Genomic DNA, 21,840 nt, shown 5'->3' with positions numbered 1-21,840 from the left:
GTCTGGTGTGCTTGTTGGCTGCTCGTTTGTGTTGACCCTCAGGATGCCACTTTCTCATTAATCAACTCTGGTTCGTCGGGGCAGGTGCCCTGGCCGCCTCTCCCTCCTTTCCACTTGCTGTGGCAGTGTGCCCACCTGTCTGTGCTTGCTCGTTGCCCCCACCTGCCCTCTGTTCTTTGCGGTGCTGCCTCTCCTGTTGTTGTTGACACCAGCCCCTGCAGAGGCCAGCTCTGAACTTGGTGGTGATGGTGGTGTTCTGGTCAGCAGAACAGCCCTGATGGCCTTGGCAGTATTGTATCTTTCAGTGCTCCCACGGGCCATCTCCCATGGGTGGTGGGCTCTGCATTACCGTCCACTCTGACAGGCCCCCTCCCAGCCTTCTACTCCTTCCTTCAGATGCTGGTGTGGCCCTCTGGGTCTTTTTGCCATGCTCTGTGTAGCTCTGACCTTTTCCTTCTAGGAGCTGTGCTGTGAGTACAGTCACATCATCTCTAGGGGCTCCTGCGGGGGCGTTGAAACCTGTGTGCTGGGAGAGTGCTCCCAGTTAAAATTCCAATACCTGTGTTTATGTTCCAGGTCTTCAAACTCCATCCGTGTGCCCGCTTGGTGCTGTTGCCCTGTGCTGGGCTTTCTTTGGGGGATAGTCCCTGGCCTGCCTTAGCGGGCCCAGCACCTCATCAGCCAGGTGTATTACTCTAGTTACTGCAACACCCAGGGTAGGAGGTGGGGTGCAGGGATGGGGCACAGCATGTCTGTGGGCAGAGGCTCCTGCATCATCCTGTGAGGAAGGGAATCCTTTCCCTTGGTGCAAAGCTCTGGCTGCGTCAAGGGGATTGGGATCCAAGAGTGTCTTCCAGATGTCAGGGATCCATGCTCTCAGTTCAGTCTGTCCTTACTCTTCTCTTCCTCCAGGGTCATGGGCTGCAGGAGGTGCAGGCCTCTTTGGAAGCTACTGAGGATGTTCTGTGGCCTTCACACCTAGTTTTTAACAGCAGTTAATTACATCAGCCGTTTGCATTTTCCCGAGTGAGCACCAAGTGGAGCCACTTGTCCTGGGGCTCTTGTCAGCGCTCCTTCCCTCTCTGCTTCTGCCCTTTTCACCTCCTGGCTAATGCATTTGCTTCCACTTGTACTCTGTCCGCTTAGCAGGCATGTTGCTACCTTAGGCCGGGGCTCGCTCTGTCCCATCTGTTGACCAGCGTGAGGATCTCCCTGTCACTGAGGCAGGTGATAAGCTCTGGATTCCCATTTAGCATTGTTTCAGATTACTCTAGCACCAGCTATTCATGGAATGGGCAGGATTCCCAGGAATCAAACTACAGAGTTGTTTTAGGCAGTCTCTTGGGATTGTCACCTTGGGGACCTTAGGAATGAAACCAGGCTTTGGGGACAGTGACAGATATGAGCTGAATACAGTCTCAGCGAAGGCCTGAGCCAGTCCCATTGGGTTTTCTGTAGCTGTCTGGCGCTGAGCCTTGTCCTGAGTTAAGGCGAAGGTGATCAGTATTGGTGTGTCTGCTTCTGGAAGGAGGTGCGGCTGGGTGCTGCAGCGGGGCACTTGCTCTCTAAGGGGCGAAGCAGGGTGCTCCCAGCACTCCTCTAGAGCCAGGTATCCAAAATCACTTGGTCAGCACTTGTTTAAATGTTGTTTTCTATTTTTAAACATAGAGATAATCATGTTAGAAAAGGAATGGGGGTAGGACAAAGAATTGGGTTTCTTTGCATTTTCTTAAGACAAATCAACTACTAGATGTGTGTATATGCTAAAATTTAAATCAATGAACAGTAATTAAGATGAAGAATTCAATTCCTAAGTCACACCGTTCACAATTCAAGTCCTTAGCAGCCACCTGACCAGCATTGCCCAACAAGAGGGCATTACTTTGACCATCTTCCCGGGCATGTCCACCCTTAAACATGGGTCCTTTACTTTAGGACCTCCTTTTTGAGGTTTTTGCATGTGTACTATTTTCCTTTGTATAACGTATGAGGAAGACTGTGAGACCTTTATGTGAAATTACTAGTATTAGTATTTTCTATTTGTATTTCAGAAATTCTAAAGTCTAATTGTGTTAAGTACATGTGAGCTGATCTTGTGAAAAGTTAGGTCTATATGTCTGTTTACCTTAGAAACAAATACTGATTAGCCAGGAAGCTTCGCAAGATTATATGGATCTCGCAAGGTCACTGGGTGAAGGAGGGGTGTATTTGAGAATCACATTTAGCTGCATTTATCACCGTTGTTCTCAAGGAGGAAAGCCCAGCATCTGTGACTTCAGCAGATCCAGTTTTTCAAGTTCCAATTTCAAAGGCAATCCAGCTCACTACAAATGATGCCATAAAAACCACCCTGCTGCTAGAGTTGGACATTTCGGTAAGTCACAGAACTTCCTTCTTCACACAGTTACATTGTCAGAATGTGCAGGGAACCAGGTGATTCTTGGTTTCTAACACTAGGAATCTCTGGAAGGACGTGTTATGACGGGCATCAAAACTGTGCTTCTGTTTGCATGGTGTTGAATAGCTGCACATTTCTTTGAACGTGTTAATAATACATATTTGTACTGTTACCTTGAGACCTTTTATTTTATATTCTGATATTACATAAAGAGGCAGGTAGCCAGTTGCTGAGTGGTCTGTTTCCCTCTGAGACAAGGAATGCAAAGTTATCCTCTCCTGCCCCTTTCTCCCCCCGGGGAAGGAGCAGAGTGAGAGAAGGAAATGGAAAACCAGGGCGGTGGACTTCCTTAGCTACTTCTGGTCATACTGGGCATGCCCCTATGAGTTTTTATTATAGGAATTTTTACACAGATTGTGTAGCACTAGGGAACCTTATTATTTCAAAAGTAGGGAACGTCTGACTTATATTCCATAAACATGTAGTAATGGGGGGTGGGGAACTCTGGATAATCTAGAGCTGATCACCTTCCTCGGTGACAGGGAGATCCTCACGCTGGTCAACAGATGGGACAGAGTGAGCTCTGGCCTAAGGAAGCAAAGTACCTGCTAATTTCTACTGAATTTCTTTTTTAAAGTAGCTACTAACAAAAGTATGGTTGCTTCATCAAGTGAGTCCATTTGTTAATTTCTTTTTTGCAGAAGAATTCCTTTCTGGGTTTCTTTATTAAGAGAGTAATGTAATGAAATTTTTTTTTTTTTTTTTTTATCTCGCACCTAAATTCTTTAAATTTATGTAGAATTCATTCATTTTGTTTCTTCTCTAGAAAACAGAGTTTTCCTATCAGCCTGGAGATGCCTTCAGTGTGATCTGTCCAAACAGTGATTCGGAGGTTCAAAACCTCCTCCACAGACTGCAGCTCACTGATAAACGAGAGCACTGTGTCCTTCTGAAAATCAGAGCAGACACCAGGAAGAAAGGTGCGGCCTGGGCCAGGCTTGCTGGGGAGTCACTGGTCAGTGGGCTGCCGCTGTGTCCCCAGAGTGCCAGCGTCCTGTGCGATGGCTGCTCAGATACTGGGACTCTGTCACCATTGGGGGCACAGCACTATGTTGCCACCCGGAGACGGTAATGGATTTTACACTTATTGGACACTTGTGGGTGTGAAAGGGGAAGGTGACTGAAGTCTTTGAGAAGTAGTGGCCTAGAACCTGTTTAGAAAATTCTTTATTATGTTTACTTCTCCAAGCATACTATAGTGATGCAGCCACATCAAGTTTATAGCAACTCAATTCACAGTAGACTTATGGAACCAACCTAGGAGTCCCTCAACAGATGAATGGATAAAGAAAATGTGGTATATATACTCAATGGAATATTGCTCAGCTTTAAAGAAGAGTAAAATTATGGCATTTGCCAGTAAATGGTTGGAGTTAGAGAATATCATGCTAAGCAAAATAAGCCAATCCCCATAAAACCAAAGGCTGAATGTTTTCTCTAATATGCAGATGCTAATTCACAAGAAGGCGGGGGACACTAGGGAAGAAGAGCATTACCTTAGATTAGGTAGAGGGAAGTGATGGAAGGGAAGGGGAGGGGATGTGGGGATAGGAAAGACACTAGAATGAAGCAGACATTATTACTGTATGTGTATAAGTGACTACATGACCAGTATGATTCTGCAACATGTACACTCAGAAAAATGGGAAATTATATTCCATCTATGTATGTCAAAGTACATAAATGCTTTCTGCTATCATGTATACCTAAAACAAATTTAAAAATTAAAATAAATAAATAAATAAATTGTTTTCCCCATAGTTCAAAGAAGTTAATTCATTTTTTAAAATTTCCTTTTTTTTTATTTCATCTTGAATTCATAATATTTTTTAAGGTGAGGTTTTTCTGCCATATTGGGCAATTTTTTAAATTTTTATTTATTTATATATGATAGCGGAATGCAATACAATTCTTATTAAATATATAGAGCACAATTTTTCATATCTCTGGTTATATACATAGTATATTCACACCAATTTGTCTCTTCATACCTGTACATTGGATAATAAGGATCATCACAATCTACCGTCATTAATAACCCCATGCCCCCTCCCTTACCCTCTAACCCCTCTTCCCTGTCTAGAGTTCCTCTATTTGTCCCATGCTCCCACTCTCTATCCCACTGTGAATCAGCTTCCTTTTATCAAAGAAAACATTTGGCATTTGGTTTTGTGGGATTGGCTAACTTCACTTAGCATTATCTTCTCTAACTCCATCCATTTACCTGCAAATGTCATGATTTTATTCTCTTTTACTGCTGAGTAATATTCCACATTTTTTTAATCCATTAATCTACTGAAGGGCATCTAGGTTGGTTCCACAGTTTACCTATTGTGAATTGTGCTGCTATGAACATTGATGTGGCTGTGTCCCTGTAGTTCGCTGTTTTTAAGTCCTTTGGGTATACAATGAGGAGAAAGGAATAGCTGCGTCAAATGGTGTTCTATATTGGGCAAATTTGTGATTAATTAAACATTCATAAATCATTTGCACTTTGATAGCATCATGATGTCAAGTGTTGCAAGTGGTTTATTTTGAGGAATGCAAGACATCTTCCCAAAATGTGTTTTGGATTCATTCTCCTGTTTTCTCCTTCACTAATTGTCTTCACTTGAAAAGGAGCTGCTTTGCCTCAACATGTTCCTGAGAGGTGCTCTCTCCAGTTCCTCCTTACCTGGTGTCTTGAAATACGTGCTGTTCCTAAAAAGGTATTTCTCTATCTGTGAAACTGTTTTAAATGTGCTTAGAACTTACTAAATAGACCTCTGTCTACCCTTTGAAGGCTTGAAAACATGGCTACACAGCGTGCCTTTAAATTAGTTCCTAGGGAGATGTGGAATCTTCCTATTGTCACAGGCAAATAACTTCATGTTACGTGTAGGAGGATCATGAAGAGATTAATAAAGCAGGTCTCTTTCTCCCTGTGTTTTCACTTTCATGTATTACATTGATCAGTGATAGGCCTGGTGCTGTCCAGCTGCGCAGTGCTCCTTCTTCCCTCTTGATGCCAGGAAGCTTATGAGAAGCCTGCTTGCCACCACCTGAGTTGCTTTCTTTTGGCTGACACCACTTAATCACTCATTGCTGAGTTCTTCAGGGAAGATGGAAGGCTTGCAGGAGGTTTCATTGGCCTTAAATGAATTCAGAGCTAGAACTATCCACTAGGGGTCAGCATTTTACCAGGAGTTATATTAAGAAAATACTCCTAATTTTTTTTTTTTCTTCCTTTTTTGGTCGGGGCACACTGGGGATTGAACACAGAGGGCTGGGGCTGACCCCAAGCTTGCAATCCTCTTGCCTCAGCATTCCAATTTTCTGTAAATACAGGTGTGCTCTGCCATTCCCCACTCAAGTGTTATTAATGGATAAGTTTTCTGGGCTGTGTATTGGCTTGGACTTTACTGAGTATAAAGAGTGCTATTAATAGGGTACTCTCTCCCCAGTGTGGTTTTTATTCTGTTTCGTTAATGTGTTTATTGCATTTCTAGTCTTTAGGAAGCAGATCACTTTAGAGAGACTGAGTCCTAGATATAATTTGAGTAAATTTAGAATGAATTCTCTTTGATTAAAAAATTCTTGATTAAGTTCGGTAAATTAAGTTTTGGTTACTAGCATCATTTTAAAAATTTTTGCAAAGTACATATATGGATATATTTTTTCATTATCACAAAAATAATATGCTCATTGTAAAAATTACGCATGTAGAAATAGTCCAGGAAAACATATCAGAAAGATAGTGCACCATGATCAAGTGGGGTTCATTCCAAGGATGCAAGGTTGGTTCAACATATGGAAATCAATAAATGTAATTCATCACATCGGTAGACTTAAAAGTTAAGAATCATATGATCATCTCAGTAGATGCAGAAAAAGCATTCAACAAAATACAGCATCCCTTCATGTTCAAAACACTAGAAAAACTAGGGATAACATGAACATATCTTAACATGTAAAAGCTATCTATGCTAAGCCCCAGACCAACATCATTCTAAATGGAGAAAAATTGAAAGCATTCCCTCTAAAAACTGGAACAAGACAAGAAGAAGGCCCTCTTTCACCACTTCTGTTTAACGTAGTTCTTGAAACACTAGCCAGAGAAATAGATGAAAGTAATTAAAGGGATATGGATAGGAAAAGAAGAACTCAAATTAGCACTATTGGCCAACGATATGATTTTATACTTAGAAGACCCAGAAAATTCCACCAGAAAACTTCTAGAACTAATAAATGAATTTAGCAAAGTAGCATATAAACGCAACACCCATAATTCAAAAGCATTTCTATATATTGGTGACAAATCCTCTGTAAGAAACAAGGAAAACTACCCCATTTACAATAGCCTCAAAAAAAAAAAAAAAAATTCTTGGGAATCAATGAAAGAGGTGAAAGACCTCTACAATGAAAATTATAGAATGCTAAAGAAAGAAATTAAAGACCTTAAAAGATGGAAAGATCTCCTTGTTCTTGGATAGGTAGAATTAATATTGTCAAAATGGTCATACTATCAAAAGCACTATACAGATTTAATGCAATTCAAATCAAAATTTCAGTGACATTCCTCACAGAAATAGAAAAAGCAGTCATGAAATTCATCTGGAAAAATAAGAGACCCATAATAGCCAAAGCAATCCTGTGCAGGAAGAGTGAAGTAGGTGGCATCACTATACCAGAGCTTAAACTATACTACAGAGCAATAGTAACAAAACAGCATGGTGTTGGCACCACAATAGCCTTGTAGAACAGTAGTACAGATAGAGAACACAGAGACAAACCCACATAATTATAGTTATCTTATATTAGACAAAGATGCCAAAAACATATATTGAAGAAAAGATAGCCTCTTCAACAAATGGTGCTGGGAAAACTGGAAATCCATATGCAACAAAATGAAATTAAACCCCTGTCTCTCACTGTCCACTAAACTCAACTCAAAGTGGATCAAGGACCTAAGAATTAAACCACAGACTCTGCACCTAATAGAGGAAAAAGTAGGCCCAAATCTCCATAATGTTGGATTAGGCCCTAGCTTCCTTAATAAGACTCCTATAGTGCAATAAATGGGATAGATTCAAACTAAAAAGCTGCTTCTCAGCAAAAGTAACAATCAGTAAAGTAAATAGAGAGCCTACTAATTGGGAATAAATTCTTACCACACTCACGTCAGATAGAGCACTAATCTCTAGAATATATAAAGAATTCAAAAATCTTAACATCAAAAAAACAAATAGCCCAATCAATAAATAGGCCAAGGAACTTAATAGACACTTATTAGAAGAAGGTATACAATCAGTCAGTCAACAAATATATGAAAAAGTGTTCAATATCTCTAGCATTTAGAGAAATGCAAATCAAAAATCACTCTAAGATTTCATCTCACTCCAGTCAGCTATTAAGAATACAGACAACAATAAGTGTTGGTGAGGATGTGGGGGAAGAGGCACACTCATACATTGCTGATGGAAGTACAAAATGGTGCAGACAATATGGAAAACAGTATGGAGAATCCATGGAAAACTGGGAATGGAGCCAACATTTGACCCAGCTATCCCTCTCCTTGGTCTATACCCAAAGGACTTAAAAACAGCATACTACAGGGACACAGCCACATCAACGTTTATAGCAGCACAATTCACAGTAGTTAAACTGTGGAAACAACTTAGATGCCCTTCAATAGATGAATGGATAAAAAAATGTGTTATATATACACAGTGGAATATTATTCAGGATTAAAAGAAAATAAAATCATGGCATTTGCAGGTGAATAGATGGAGTTGGAGAATATGATGCTAAATGAAGTCAGCCAATCCCAGTGACAGCTAGGTTGTAATCATTTGCCAAGACAAAAACTGGGTGTGTTCTGAGATAAAATCTTGAGCTATAGAACTTTGTGGTCACACTCTGATAGTCTTGATAGACAATTTGGGATTGTATTTGTGACTGATCAGGTTGCTTAAGATAGAGCAAAAGTGACTGAAAATTGAACATGGCAGTAGAATTTTCTGAGCAGGCCAAGATTAAAGCAACTAATGAATCAAATTCAGTTTTTCTGGGAACATTCCTGGTTATTCTCCCTTTTCCTTGCTTAGCTGGGTGAACTCTGGTCCTGACTTGTGCTAGGCATGTGCTGCACCACTGAGCCACACCACCCACGCCTCTAGCTAGATGTTCTGATCGTTTTACCTGCTTTACAGCTCGGCTCACTAAGTTGCTTCCTTCCCCAGGCATTTTTGCGGGCTCTTGCTGACTGCACCAGGGACAGTGCCGAAAAGCGGAGGCTGCAGGAGCTGTGCAGTAAACAGGGGGCAGGGGATTACAACCGCTTCGTGCGCGATGCCAGTGCCTGCCTGTTGGACCTCCTGCTGGCCTTCCCGTCTTGCCAGCCGCCGCTCAGTCTCCTGCTCGGTGAGTCCTCACTGCCCGGTCCCCGGGTTCTTCAGGATCTGGGACGCCAGTGCCTGTGTGGCTTTGTGTCTGAATCCCATGCAGGGGTTGTGCCCACGTGGCTGACAAGTGGCAATGGATAGCATCTCTTGTCTTTAGGGAGCAGTGACATCTGTGTGCCTTCCAGGAGCCAAAGGTCCCTCAAGCTTTTTGATTTCCTCTTTTTTTTTTCCTTCTATTAATGTCCCTATCATTTTCTTTCTTAACAGAGCCAGTCTTAATTTTTTTCTCAGAATTCATCATTTGTAATTTATTTTTTCCAGGAGGTTCTTTTGCCAAATTTTATCTAAAAATGAGCTAAGAGAAAATTATCTTTGACAAAGATACTGAGCGCCATATTGAATTGACAGAGGTTGACGAGCCATGTACTCTGTAGAGTGCAGGTGTGTCCCCATGGCTGCCCAGGTGTAGGGTCCTTCAGGAGCAAAAGGGGGCTCCTCTTGTACCTGTACACGTCCATTACTGGGGGGGCAGGTACAGGAGGCAGGCTCATCATAGGTATTTCAGATGCAGGTGGTCCCGCAGAGCGCCTGGCTTGTGGTTTTGGCATGTCCTGGTTTCCTGTGGGGGCAGTAGGTAGATCGTTGACATTCGCATGTGTCTTGTGACCCGAAGCCTATCTGGGCCTCTTTAGTCCTGGGCCAGCCAGGGGCCCGCTGATGCCTTCATAGGGAAGGGCGTGGTCCCCAGCAGGTCAGGCTGGCTTTCTCTTCCGTGTTGGCACTCTTCCACTTTGATTCTCAAAATGATAAAAAAGTCAAATATGTACACTCAGTCATGAGGCTGTTCCTCACCATCCTGCCCTCCGGCTGTTGCCCCAGCTCTTCAGTTAAGTTTTATTGATGGTAGTCAGGTACAGATCCTAGGTCAAAATACCTACCACCGAAAAAATTTATGTTGAAAAAAATTACATTGGGGCCTTTAACATTTTTAAGTTATTTTACAATTTTTTAGGAAAAATTAATGCATCTGAAGCTTAATGTTAAGGTGAGCCCTTTAATTATTTATTAGAATTCTAAATCATTCTAGATGGATTATTTCAAAGTTTTGCTTAAATAACTATTAAAAATGTATCATAATACTCACAAAAATTTCAAAGTTTGTTACTGTTCAATTCAACTATTAACAACTTAAATTGCTTTTATTGCACCATCTATGTTTCTTGAAACCACTGAGTTTCTGGTTTAAAAATATCTATAACCATAAACACTTGTTTTTTAATTGTATGAATACATTTCCTTTGTTGTTGTTGTTTTAAGTTGTAGATAGACACAATATTTTTACTTTTATATGGTGCTGAGGATCAATCTCAATGCCTCATTTGTGCAAGGCAAGTGCTCTACCACTGAGCCCCAGCCCCAGCCCCACACTTCCTTTTTAAACTATTTCTCTGCCTTAAGTATTTTCAATAATCCTTGCAATAGTGGTCTCTGATTCTTTTGAGATCTTGACTTTATTTAAGATCCTGAAAACTCTGGACACCTCTCCTGAGAAAAATTGTACATACATATGAAGTTTAACTCCTGGTGTGGTGGTGCACACCTGTAATTCCAGTGACTTGGGAGACCAAGGCAGAAGGATCTCAGGTTCTAGGCCAGCCTCAGAAACTCAGTGAGTCCCTAAGTAGCTTAGGTCCTGTCTCAAGGAATAAAAAGGGCTGGGTATGTGTTCAGTGGTAGAGAGCCCCTGGGTTCAATCCTCAGTACAAAAGAAAAAAGCTTAATTAATGCCTTAATTCTGAAGCCCATTTGTGGACCCTATTTCTAGTATCTTTTGGTTTATCAAACCAGCATATTGGTAGAAATAACTTTATTTCAGAGTAAGACAATGCATATATAAAATTAGAAGGGAAAAATTAGTAACTTTTTACTTAGACACAATGAATTTATAGTGCTATAAAATATGACTTAAAAATATAATGTAAATTATTTCAGATACTCTCTTTAGGTCTTAAATTTTTTAAATGAGGTTATTTTCCATAATAGTGAATTGATAATTGCTTTTTTTTTTTTTTTTTCCTAGAACATCTTCCTAAACTCCAGCCCAGACCGTATTCATGTGCAAGGTATTGATATTTGTTAACATATAGCATCTTTCCCTCCAAATTTATGAAACTCAGACTTCCAATCCTTGCTGACTGTCAGTTCATTCAGTGGAACCTTCATGTGGAAGATGAGCCAGGCGTGGTGAGGCATGAAGAGGAGGCGCTGTAGGACTCCGGGCCTCCAGGAGCCCACATTGAAGACCCCGGGTGGCTTCCTGTCATCTGCCGCTGCTCCCTCCCTCAGGGCAGTAGGCCTCTGGGCTCTCCCGTCCCCTGGGTGACAGTGGAGGGCAGGGAAGAGAGCCCACCTGCAGGACACGTGTGGTGAGCGGGGCACAGAGGACTGACTACCTCCCTGCTCCGCCTCCTCCCCTCTTAGGGCCCCTTGGATTTCCCCTGGGTTCTTCCTGCTGCTCCACAGTGACAGCACAAGAACAGATTATTCAGCATTTAACAGAACATGACGAGAAATATTTTTTGTTTGTGGAAATATATTTTAAAGATTTTTCTCTTTGAATTTTTAGTTTTCTGGAGGTATAGATCTTAGTTACTTTCAAATTTTATCAACTTAATAAATCATATATGGGATGTTCGTCAGGATTTATCTGTGTTTATATGGTAAAAGGTCTTTACAGAGACTGCAGAAATTAATCTTTTACATGAAAACCCTTAAGGCATCTCATTTTTTATAAATCGTATCTCGTATTGAAAACAAGCAAATAAAACTAGAAACTTTGCTGAATGATATTGCAGAATGGGTGGCAGGATAGAGGGTCAAGGAAGAAGCGCTGTTCTTCCCTGAGAGTTGAGGTTGCTCAGAGCTCCTGAGGAACTGTCACCCACTGCAGTAAAAATCAGGATGAACTTGGCCCAAGTGTATCAGTCCTCATGCAGAAGTCAGTTACCCTGTGTCTTTGCAGCTCAGGCTTATTTCACCCTGGAAGGCTTCATTTTATTTTTAACATTGTGGAGTTCGCCTCTAACGCTACAGCGGTGGTTTTGCGGAAGGGCGTGTGCACAGGCTGGCTGTCCACGCTGGTTGCCTCGATTCTTCAGCCAAACACTCAGGCATCACCTGCAGATGGCAGAGAAGCCCTGGCTCCTAAGGTACTAAAGAGTGAATTTCAGCTTTGCCAAAGTTGTCTTTGCTATATGTTAACAAATATTGATACATTGCACACACAGATGTCCTCTCTGCACTGTCCATTTGCTAAGAAAGTGGGTGCTGTGCTTGAGTTTTAAAATGTCTTTTGGGAGGCAGAATAGCACTGTTCACTTCCACTCAGTCTTAGTGAGTCCATGTTTCCTCAACATAGAAAGCATTAGCTTTCTTCAGCCTGTCCTTCCTTGTCTATCCTCGTTGTGGAGAGACCTGTGTGCATACCCTGGCAGGGAGCGTAGGGAGGGTGGGGAAGGACAGCTGCACTTGACGTCATGCAGAGCCTGCATCCTCTGCAGAGGAGTAGCTGGGTATTCTCTGGCTTGTAGCGTTAGGATTTCCCCTGTCCCCGTTTCTCCCCTTTTGTCATTGTGGTGTGTGGGATTTGAATCTCTGCCATTATTGGGGAAAAGTTATGTTGGGAAAGTACTTTTTAAACACCTAGGAGGAAAGGATTAATATAGGGTTATGGACATATTATGAACACATTTATGCTGGGACTTAGTGACACTCAGCATCATCTCATTTGGAACCACACGCACACAGAACAATTTAAAGTCTTCCGCCTTTGCTCAAAGGATGGCTGAAGTAACACTACAGGCTTCCTCATGAAGCCTTCCGTCTTCGTGATAATGAAGAAGTCAGTGTGTCGTGTGTGGTGTGTGACAGATGTGCTTTCTTTAGTTTCCTGGGGTGGGAACATTTGGAGACCTTAGGGCATATGCTCAGGAGGGCCGAGGGAAGACTGCCCTGGCATCTGCCCCTTCACTGGGTGTTTCCCATCCGCTGCCCGGAACAGAACTGCTTCACAGTCTTCATTAATCATGACGGACTCATCATTCCTCAACAAATAGTAGGAAACTCAAACTGTCGCTTTTATGAAAACAAGTGCTAGTACTGACATAAAAATGCCACTTCATGATTGTGTAAAAATAGCAGATGGTCTCCAGAAAGTTAACAGCTCAGGACAAGCGGTGTAAGCTTGGGGCCTGTTGGAGGTGTTTCTCCCACCCTCCTCTCCCTCCTCCTTTGTCTGTTTAACAGATTTTATAGACTGCTCAGTATGCCAATGTGCCAGCACCTTAGGCACAGAGGGAAAGGATACAGTTTCGTCATGCTTAGTAACACCACTAGAGTGTAGGAAATGTTGGCCTTTGACCCAAGACACATTCCCCCTCCGTGGCAGATTATACCGTTATTTACAGAATTATCCCCTTCCCACAGTTCTGTCATAGGGAGGAGGGGACCCTCTCCCACTCCCCTGTGAACGAAGAGGGCATGTGAGATGATTCCAGATGTCATGGTGTTGCTTGCTTCTCTTGTCTTTTCTGCTGTAGGCTAGGTGTGACCAAGCAGGGATGCCATTCTGGGTGGGTCTCTAGTGCTTGCCATATTGCCAAGTTGAATCCCTGAGGTAGAATTGTTAAATAAGTGAATTAAGCTAATGGAATTGCGGATTTGGTTTCATGAGAACTGAATAACAAGAACAATAATTAGACGTAGCTCTGCTAGTCTTCCACTGAGAAGGCATGTGTTCAGGCTCCTCAAGAGCTTCCTGTGGTCTTTGCATGGCAAATTGGAATAACACTACTGCCACCACATTGGGTGCCGTGGAACCTCAGTGTTACTCTGCGTGCCTTTTGCATGACAGGGGAACCTCTTTGCAGACTGATTCCTTCCAAAGTGTCTGGCACATGATTTGAAGGGAAATCTTCAAAATTTAAAAAAAAAAAAAAAAAAGAGGATTTTGTTTACTGCATCACTTGTGTTGGTAGTTTTACAGAATCATAACTCTGGGTAATATTGGATGTGGAACTCTACAACAGTAGTTCTGAATGGTCTTTGAAGCGGTCCTTAGTGTGTGTTTTTGGTTCCTTGTTTTTAGTATAGCTTATGACTACATCCTGTTGTCATCATCAGTGGCCTTTCATGTGCAGGCATGAAGAATCGTGTCCTCAGAGTTTTGGTGCATAATATATATGCACCAAGTTTTCTGCATAATACATATGATTTATTACCTACTAAAAAGCAGATCTGATCGATACCTGGGCCTTGAAAAATAGTTGTCTCATTCTAAAAAATATCATGTCATTTAAAAAACTTTTCAATATGAATAGAGAAGAAATGTGCAAGACAAGTGTTTATTTCTCTATAGTGACAAATGTGTTCATGGTTCCAATAAGCTCTAATTTTGCTATTAATGGTGCTTTATAAGGGGGATTTGCACTTTCTGATTTCCTTAGCAGAGATCGCCTTAGTTATACATTCTTGCCTGGGTTTTCTTTCAAACTCACCACAGTTGGTTTAACATTCCAGATATCCATCTCTCCTCGAGCAACAAATTCCTTCCATTTGCCAGCAGACCCCTCCACCCCCATCATCATGGTGGGCCCCGGAACCGGCGTCGCCCCCTTTATTGGGTTCCTGCAGCATAGGTATGTGCTTGTTTTGCTGGTGGAGAAATGTACCTCTTGAGATTCAGGGCAGAAATATAATAGTCTCTTTTGTTTCATCAGTAGTTTTTAGAATAATCGAACTTTGGTTGTAAATTTTTTCTTTTAAAAATCGTTATCAGATGTGTGACAGCATAAGCATTTGTCACCATGAAAAAGTAAACACAGTATGTTTCACAGAGTTTGCTTCAGATTGGGGCTTCCTGCTTTGCTGTGACACTTCAATTATGTTTTCAGCTGCACTGTGGTGTACAGCACATGTACTTGGGGCTGAATTTCAGGCACACTTTCATACTCTGGTGTGGTTCAGGCTTTCCTCCTGTTTCTGGATGAAATTGGCAGTTAACAGATTTAGTTAGACGTCAGGCACCAGCACATTTCAACAGGTGATATTAACTCAGAATGGAACTGCTGGCTGTAAAGCAGTCACGCTGCTCTCCATGCCGTGAGTTGGTGCGGGCTCTCCCGTGTGCTCCCTTCACGAGGAGTAGTGTCCTTTGCATGGCCATTGTGGTGCTACAGATGTTCCCTTGAGATTGCAGGAGTGCAGTGGGAGGTGCAGTTGGGCTCACTGCTGTGTCTTCTCCTAACTGGCTTTTATGCATTCTACCTCTTGTGCCCTGTGCGACTTTTCCAACCAGTAAGAATTATCTCAGACATTAAGTTTGCTACAAATGTTATTTAAGGTAGAAATTATTGTAATGGCACAGGGTGCTCTTTGAATTACCCTGTTGTCGTAGTCACATGCGATTCAGGGATGTCCACCGAGACATGCTTCCGTGTTGTAGTGTCTGCTGCATGGACCCTGGCAGCCGGTTCAGTGGCAGTGAAACGTGCCAGGCAGTTCTCAGCACACTGTGATGAAATGTGAGATAACCAACTTGGACCACAGCTGTGGAGGGTCATGATGGTTGGCCCTGTGTATGTCATGGCACACGTGTGGTGAAACAAAACTGCCCACCTCCTGCCAGGAAGCAAAAGAGGAAGGAGGAGGGATGAGTCCTGTGGTCCCCTTTAGAGGCACACCCCCAATGTCTGAAAGACCTTCCCCTCTGAAAGTTCTGCCACCTCCTATTGTGTCACCCCAGGGATCAAGCCTCTAGCACATGGTCTTTGGTGGACACTTGAGATCCAAACCAGGACAGGGATATGGCTCAGTGGTGGAGCATTGGCCTAGCATGTGCACAGACCTGGGTTGGATCTCCAGCGTGACAAAATAGTGGAGATCTCAACCGTAGTCAGTGTTGACCGAATGGGTGACCTTTGAATGACTGCATAGATGCACTCTGTGCACTCGAGTTTGCTGGTGGTCTTTTCTGATGGAGATTTGTTCTGAATGTTTTTAATATTACACATCTCAACTTTCTTTTTCTCTTAGAGCGAAACTACAAGAACAGTACCCAGAGGGAAATTTTGGAGCAATGTGGTTGTTTTTTGGCTGCAGACACAAGGACAGGGACTATTTGTTCAGGTACTGTGCATTTCCTCTGTTGTGATACGCAGCCACTGAGTGTATGCTTCTAATATTCAGCCTTCTTCCACCTTGTAACTCTACTCTCCAGTGATCCGTGATGTGTTGTATTTCAGAGACGAGCTCAGGCATTTCCTGCAGCGTGGGGTTCTGACTCATCTGAAGGTCTCCTTCTCAAGAGATGCTGCCCTGCAGGAGGAGGAAGCCCCAGTCAAGTACGTGCAGGACAGCCTCCAGCTTCACGGCCCGCAGGTGGCCAGGATCCTGCTGCACGAGAAGGGCTGCCTGTACGTGTGCGGGTACGTGTCCAGTGTGCTTGAGTGCTAGACAGGAAGGAGCAGGGGATGGAGAGGCTGCCGTCCAGGTGGCAGGGCTGAGCTGTCTGGTTCTTGAGCACAGGAGTAGGTCAGCACACGTTCCACAGCCAAGAGGTAGTCAGAACCAGGAGGTGATGGTGAAGGTGCATGCGCGCTGTCAGTCAAGACACCTGTGAGGCTCTGAAAGTTCAGTTCACATGAAGACATTGTTTCTCCAGATTGACTTTGTGGTGGATAAGTTTGTGGTTTCACCATTGAGCTAAATGGGAGAAAGTGTTATTTTCACTGAGAGAATGTGGTTTTACATATTAGGATCCTTTTTTTCCAAGGCATACTTTGTGGTGTTAACATTGACGTAAGCCGGGAATCATTCTTACGTTATTAAGTTTCACCCATTTTCTGAGGCAAGATCTATGGTAGAAACCTAAGATTGTCAGAAAAAATTCTTTAAAAAAAGTAACTACCTGTTATCATGAAACTCAACAAATTCCTGCTGATTAAAAAGTAGTTTTGAGGTCACAAATTTACTCTCATCCTAACATATGTATATTTAGCATTTAACACGTTCTCTAAGTGACTGAGTCAGACTGTTTTTTTTTAAATTAATAGACAAGATGAGGTACTGTCAAAATGACCCCAAATACATGTAATTTAAACAGGTTTGATGAAATAACAGTTTTCTACTTATCTTTTGAGACATATCATGATTTTTCTTCCATTTTTTAATATTTACTGTTTAAGAAAAAAGTATAGCTGCTTTGGCTTCCTTTGGCTTTTGATCCCATGACCTGTGAGTAGATTGTGACTCAGTTGGAAAGCACTGCAGGAGCCCTGGACATTGTGCTGGTTTACGTTTTCAGGTGGATTTCAGCGAGGGTCTTGGATTTCGTCCTCTTCACAGAGGATGGGTCCATCGGTGTTCAGATATAGGCTCGAATTTGGAGTCACGTGTAAATAGTACAAACTGAGTCAACTGTACAGGTGTTCAGAGAACTGCAGCTGAGAACTTGGAGAAGAGCACAGGTGTTCAGTCTCCTAAAATGTGTCCTGTGAGTAGCTCTTCTGGTCACTGGTGCTTTGTCACCCCAGTCAGGGAGACACGAAGGCATTAACAGCAGTGTCCAGAGACAAGGGCTCACAATGAATCTCCTCGGCTTTTAACAGTGATGAGCGGATGGGGCGGAGCAAGGGACACTGAGCAGGGGCTCCCTTCCCAGGGAGGAGGCACGTGAGGTCATGGGTGAGAGAGAGGTGGCAGCATAGCTGCAGGGCTGGCAGCAAGAGGTGAGCGAGGGCAGAGCCCCGGGGAGGCAGCTCTGGGGAGCAGTTGACAGGAGAGCGCGATAAGAAGGGCGAGCTGGCTCCTGAGAGACTCCTCGAGGAGTTCTGCTGTTGGCCAGGGCAGGCTCCCTGCCAGACACGTCAGCATGCCAGAGTCCTGGCCGCGGAGTCCTTCCTCGGGCCGACGCAGGAGGGCCTGTGGAGCTTGGCCACACTGAAGAATAGACATGGGGAGGGCGGGAGGCTTCCTGCCCTCAGCAGCCTGTCCTCTTGGGAAAGCCCAAGAAGCTTTCTGCCGGGGACAGAGGAGTGCTCAGGAGGCCTCCCCCGTCTCCGTAGCACCAGCGTGAGCAACTTGAAGCACTCAGGGAGGGCCTCTGTGACCGCGGCTGGCTTCCTTCAAGACCACAGGCTGCTGTGCGTCTGGCTGAGGCGAGCCGCAGGCTTGAGTCCATGCTGCCGCTGCAGGGAAGCCTGTGGTGGCTGTTAAGCCGTGGAACCATGTGGTCTGCGCTGCGGTGTGGAATGGTGGCCCCCTGGGAAGGCCTGGTGTGGGGTGGGTAGGCGGGAAGACCTGGGAAATGGGGGAGAGAATGAGGGAGGACCAAGAGGCTGCAGCAAGGGGCCGACTGGGTGTGAAGTGGGGAGCGCTGAAGTGGGGAGCTGCGTGACGGCTCTGTTGACAAAGGGTGCTATTACCTTCTTTTCTAGAGATGCTAAGAATATGGCCAAGGATGTAAATGATGCCCTTGTGGAAATAATAAGCAAAGAAGCTGGAGTTGACAAACTAGAAGCAATGAAAACCTTGGCAACTTTAAAAGAAGAAAAACGGTATCTTCAGGACATTTGGTCATAAAGTGGAGATTAAAGGAGGAAAATGAAGCATTTTTCGCTGAAAATACTAAACAGCTATTTTACTGAAAGTGAGATTTTAAATTTTTAAATAATTTTTGAGACTATTTCTTGGAGGAGGTGGAGTAGAGAGTGATCACTTGGAATGGCGAGAGAAGCTCTCCTCCTGTGTCTGACCCTCACCAAAGTGCCCACAGCTGAGGGGCAGCCCTTATTTGTTCACCAGTGCCTCTGCATCTGGAGACCTCGCGCCTTCATGGGGCTCCAGGTCTGTGTGCGAGGGCTTTCGGGTGCTGCATCTGGCAGTAGGATTCACTGCACAACTCTGTGAACTTACCTTGCCAATATTTTATTAAGTAATGGAAAAGTAATTTATTGCTTTTATATGAAGTACAATCATAAAGGATATTTTATTCATATATTTAAATTACACATGTAGAGTATGTATGTTGCATGTTTATGTAATTATCAAATGGTTGCTTATTACCAAAACTATATTTCTCATAAAAATATTTTAAGGTAATCCCCTATAATAATGTTGTTATTTATGGTGCTAGAAATGTGAAATATATTGTGAAATTCTACTCTGGTCTCTGATGTTTTTTATCACAATTATTTTTAGTACACAGTTCCAGAATACAGGGACAAATTTTTCCAAATGATTGGTTTTTCCTCCATGATATTACTTGAACTATTGCCTAGGCTTAAAATACTGACTTTGTTGGTAGCCTTGTATATTTTAGATTCTTTAGTTCAGATTCCTTCTTAAGATTTATCAAACAAACAAAAGGAAGGTATGATAAATTTTTTTTCTGGGCTTTAGTATTTATTACCTTTATTTAATAGCTTAGCATATGCAGTATAATAGAAAACAATCTAAAAAAACAAGGGGTTGGAAAACATACCAAGCAAATACTGTGCTGTGCACACAATTATATGTGTAGGTTGTGTACGTCAGCCAAGATGAGACTTGAGGCAAAACATTAAAAGGGACAAAGGGCAGTGCTCCTTACTAATAGCTGCTGGAAGATACAACTGTCAGATATATCTGCCTGCGGATATCATCTGTAAATCTGTGACCCAAAACCTATCCAGAAGGAGAGCCTGACAAATGGTCAGTCATGGTTGCTGTTGGAAATCAACACAGGCCAATTCTTCATGCAGAAGGTTCAGGCTGTTTGTAAATCCTGTTGGATGACAAGTTCAGGTGCTATTGATCAGCTGCTCCTCATGGCCTCACCAGCTGGAAAGCAGATTTCAATTGAAATGCTGCCATACAGAAGGATATTTATTGAACAAAGATACATGGGCAATCAGGCATCAGACAACAATGGGTTGCTGTATAAGCTTGAAGAAACTCCAGCTGTCTATTCAGGTGATCCTGCCACACTTATTCAAGACTGCTATTTTAGGGATGAGGTTTTATTCCTTTTATCACCATGAGCCATCCTCTAACCCGGTAGCTAAACAGAGCTATTTTAGAGGTGGGGCTCAGGCACCAGTCCCTGGGTCTTGCTAGGTAGTTTTTGACCTTGTTTGTGTAAGGGTGGGGAGTACTCTATTATATCCAATTTCTATACCTTAGATTTCACCGGTGTTAAGAATGAGGCCATGTTCAAATGCCTTATTGTAACAAGTCACGATTGTTCCCATTATTTTCAGTAACATTTATCACACTGATCAGTGATTGTATAATCAGAGGAGCTTATTGTGGTCGATTCTACAATATGGCTGTCCTGATGAGTGTTCTCACTGCAATAGAGGATGCCCGTCTGTGGCACAGACCTGTAGCATGTGTGAAATATACTGAACTACCAGATCCTTAGAGAAGTTGAGTTTTACCATGAGCAAACTAAATACTAGCTGCATCCCACAAACTGGGCACCCAGTTTGTATGTTGAAGACTTGAAACATTTTTAAAAGTTGACCATGAATTGGGCCATGAAGGCAGACCTAAATTGCATAAACTAAAACATCGTTTACTGACTCTCTTAAATCAAGGAAGAATTTTAAATACGTACAAAGGCTTGATGATTTAAAGTAGTAAATATACACATAGATGCAGGCAGAGCAATATCGGGGGCGGGGGGGGATTGCACTGCACAAGGATTTGGGCCTGTTCTGCCAGGTACTGCTCAGTGCTGTGGGTACTGTCATGACTGCAGCAGATGATGCACCTGTTCTCAGGGACCTTATGTTCTTAGGTGGAGGAGAGGGGTGAAATAATGACTAGGTGCATATCACATGGTGTCTGAGAAGGTAGTTAATGCTGTGGAGAAAGATCAGGGGTTTAGGGTGTGTGTGATAGTGTTGAGGATAAGTTTCAGAAGGTTTTCTGGACCAAAGAGCTAGCATTTTTTTTTTTTTTAAATTGGTTCTTAGTTACACATGACATAATTATTAAGGCATGGAATATAATTTGTTCTAATTCAGTCCTCACTATTTCTCCTTCCTTCCTCCCACCCCCTGTTCCCTTCCCTCTACTGATCTTTCTACTCTTTACTTATAAGAGTTTTGATGTCCTCATGCAGGGGGAGAAGTCAGAACAAGCCCCGAGGTAGAACTCCCTGGAGAGTTAGAGGCACAGCGGGGAGGGCAGTGGGTGTAGACAGAGCTGCGTGTGGAAAGAAACGGGAGGCCTGGTGGTGTCTGGCCTCGGGGTCATCATGGGAGCTTGGCTTTCACATGAATGAGGAGAAGGCTGCCGGGTCCTAGAAGCAGCATGACCCCCTCATCCCATGAAGGGCCAGCTGTGGCTATCGCAGTTGAGACTAAGTGGAAGCAGCCCAGGAACCACTTAGGAGATGAGATAGCTCGAAGGATTAGATCACCAAGGCCCGTAGTTTGTAGTCTTCTGCTCTAAATAGATGGAGAAAAAAACATGATGAAATTCAATTTTTCATTCTTGACAAAAAATACTTTATAAACTAGGAACTTCTTTGATTTAGTACATTTTACTGATAGATATCTCATAGCTCCCCACATACCTAGTGCACGCTTACTTACTCTTACTTACTCAGGTTTGGAACAAAACAAGAATGTCTGCTATCATGGTAATCAGTCATTGGCACACAAGACATTGCCAGTGGGATATGATAAGAAAAGGAAATAATATATATTAATAGAAGAGGAAAAGCATAATTGTCATTATTCATGTTATTATTTACATAATTGTAGAAAATAAAATCTGTAGTCAAACTGTTGCAAGATTGTTGTGTGCAAGGTCAATACACAAACTTGAATTTTATTTCTAGGTACTAGCAACAAATAATTAGAAAAAAATACTTTTTATAATAGCACTGTATTAGTCAAGGCTTTCCAGGGAATTGGAACCCAAAGGATGGATGATGGGTGGGTGGATGGA

General features: G+C 42.8%; 1 protein-coding gene across 1 annotated transcript in view; it reads left to right on the top strand.

The window, feature by feature from the left end:
• The window catches only part of Mtrr (5-methyltetrahydrofolate-homocysteine methyltransferase reductase), a 34,647-nt gene extending 15,587 nt beyond the window's left edge, over window positions 1–19,060 (top strand). The window contains exons 6-15 of the mRNA XM_071612705.1: window positions 2,252–2,374; window positions 3,225–3,378; window positions 5,078–5,166; window positions 8,680–8,860; window positions 10,922–10,964; window positions 11,864–12,050; window positions 14,419–14,537; window positions 15,934–16,026; window positions 16,143–16,325; window positions 18,336–19,060. Of these exons, the coding sequence (XP_071468806.1) occupies window positions 2,252–2,374; window positions 3,225–3,378; window positions 5,078–5,166; window positions 8,680–8,860; window positions 10,922–10,964; window positions 11,864–12,050; window positions 14,419–14,537; window positions 15,934–16,026; window positions 16,143–16,325; window positions 18,336–18,480 (1,317 nt within the window). The 3' untranslated portion in view covers window positions 18,481–19,060. The remainder of the gene's footprint in view (window positions 1–2,251; window positions 2,375–3,224; window positions 3,379–5,077; window positions 5,167–8,679; window positions 8,861–10,921; window positions 10,965–11,863; window positions 12,051–14,418; window positions 14,538–15,933; window positions 16,027–16,142; window positions 16,326–18,335) is intronic.
• The last annotated feature ends 2,780 nt before the right edge of the window (window positions 19,061–21,840 follow it).

The sequence above is a fragment of the Marmota flaviventris genome, chromosome 5, assembly GCF_047511675.1.
Source record: "Marmota flaviventris isolate mMarFla1 chromosome 5, mMarFla1.hap1, whole genome shotgun sequence".
In the NCBI taxonomy this organism is placed as follows: Eukaryota; Metazoa; Chordata; class Mammalia; order Rodentia; family Sciuridae; genus Marmota; species Marmota flaviventris.
This window is presented reverse-complemented; position numbering and strand designations above follow the sequence as displayed.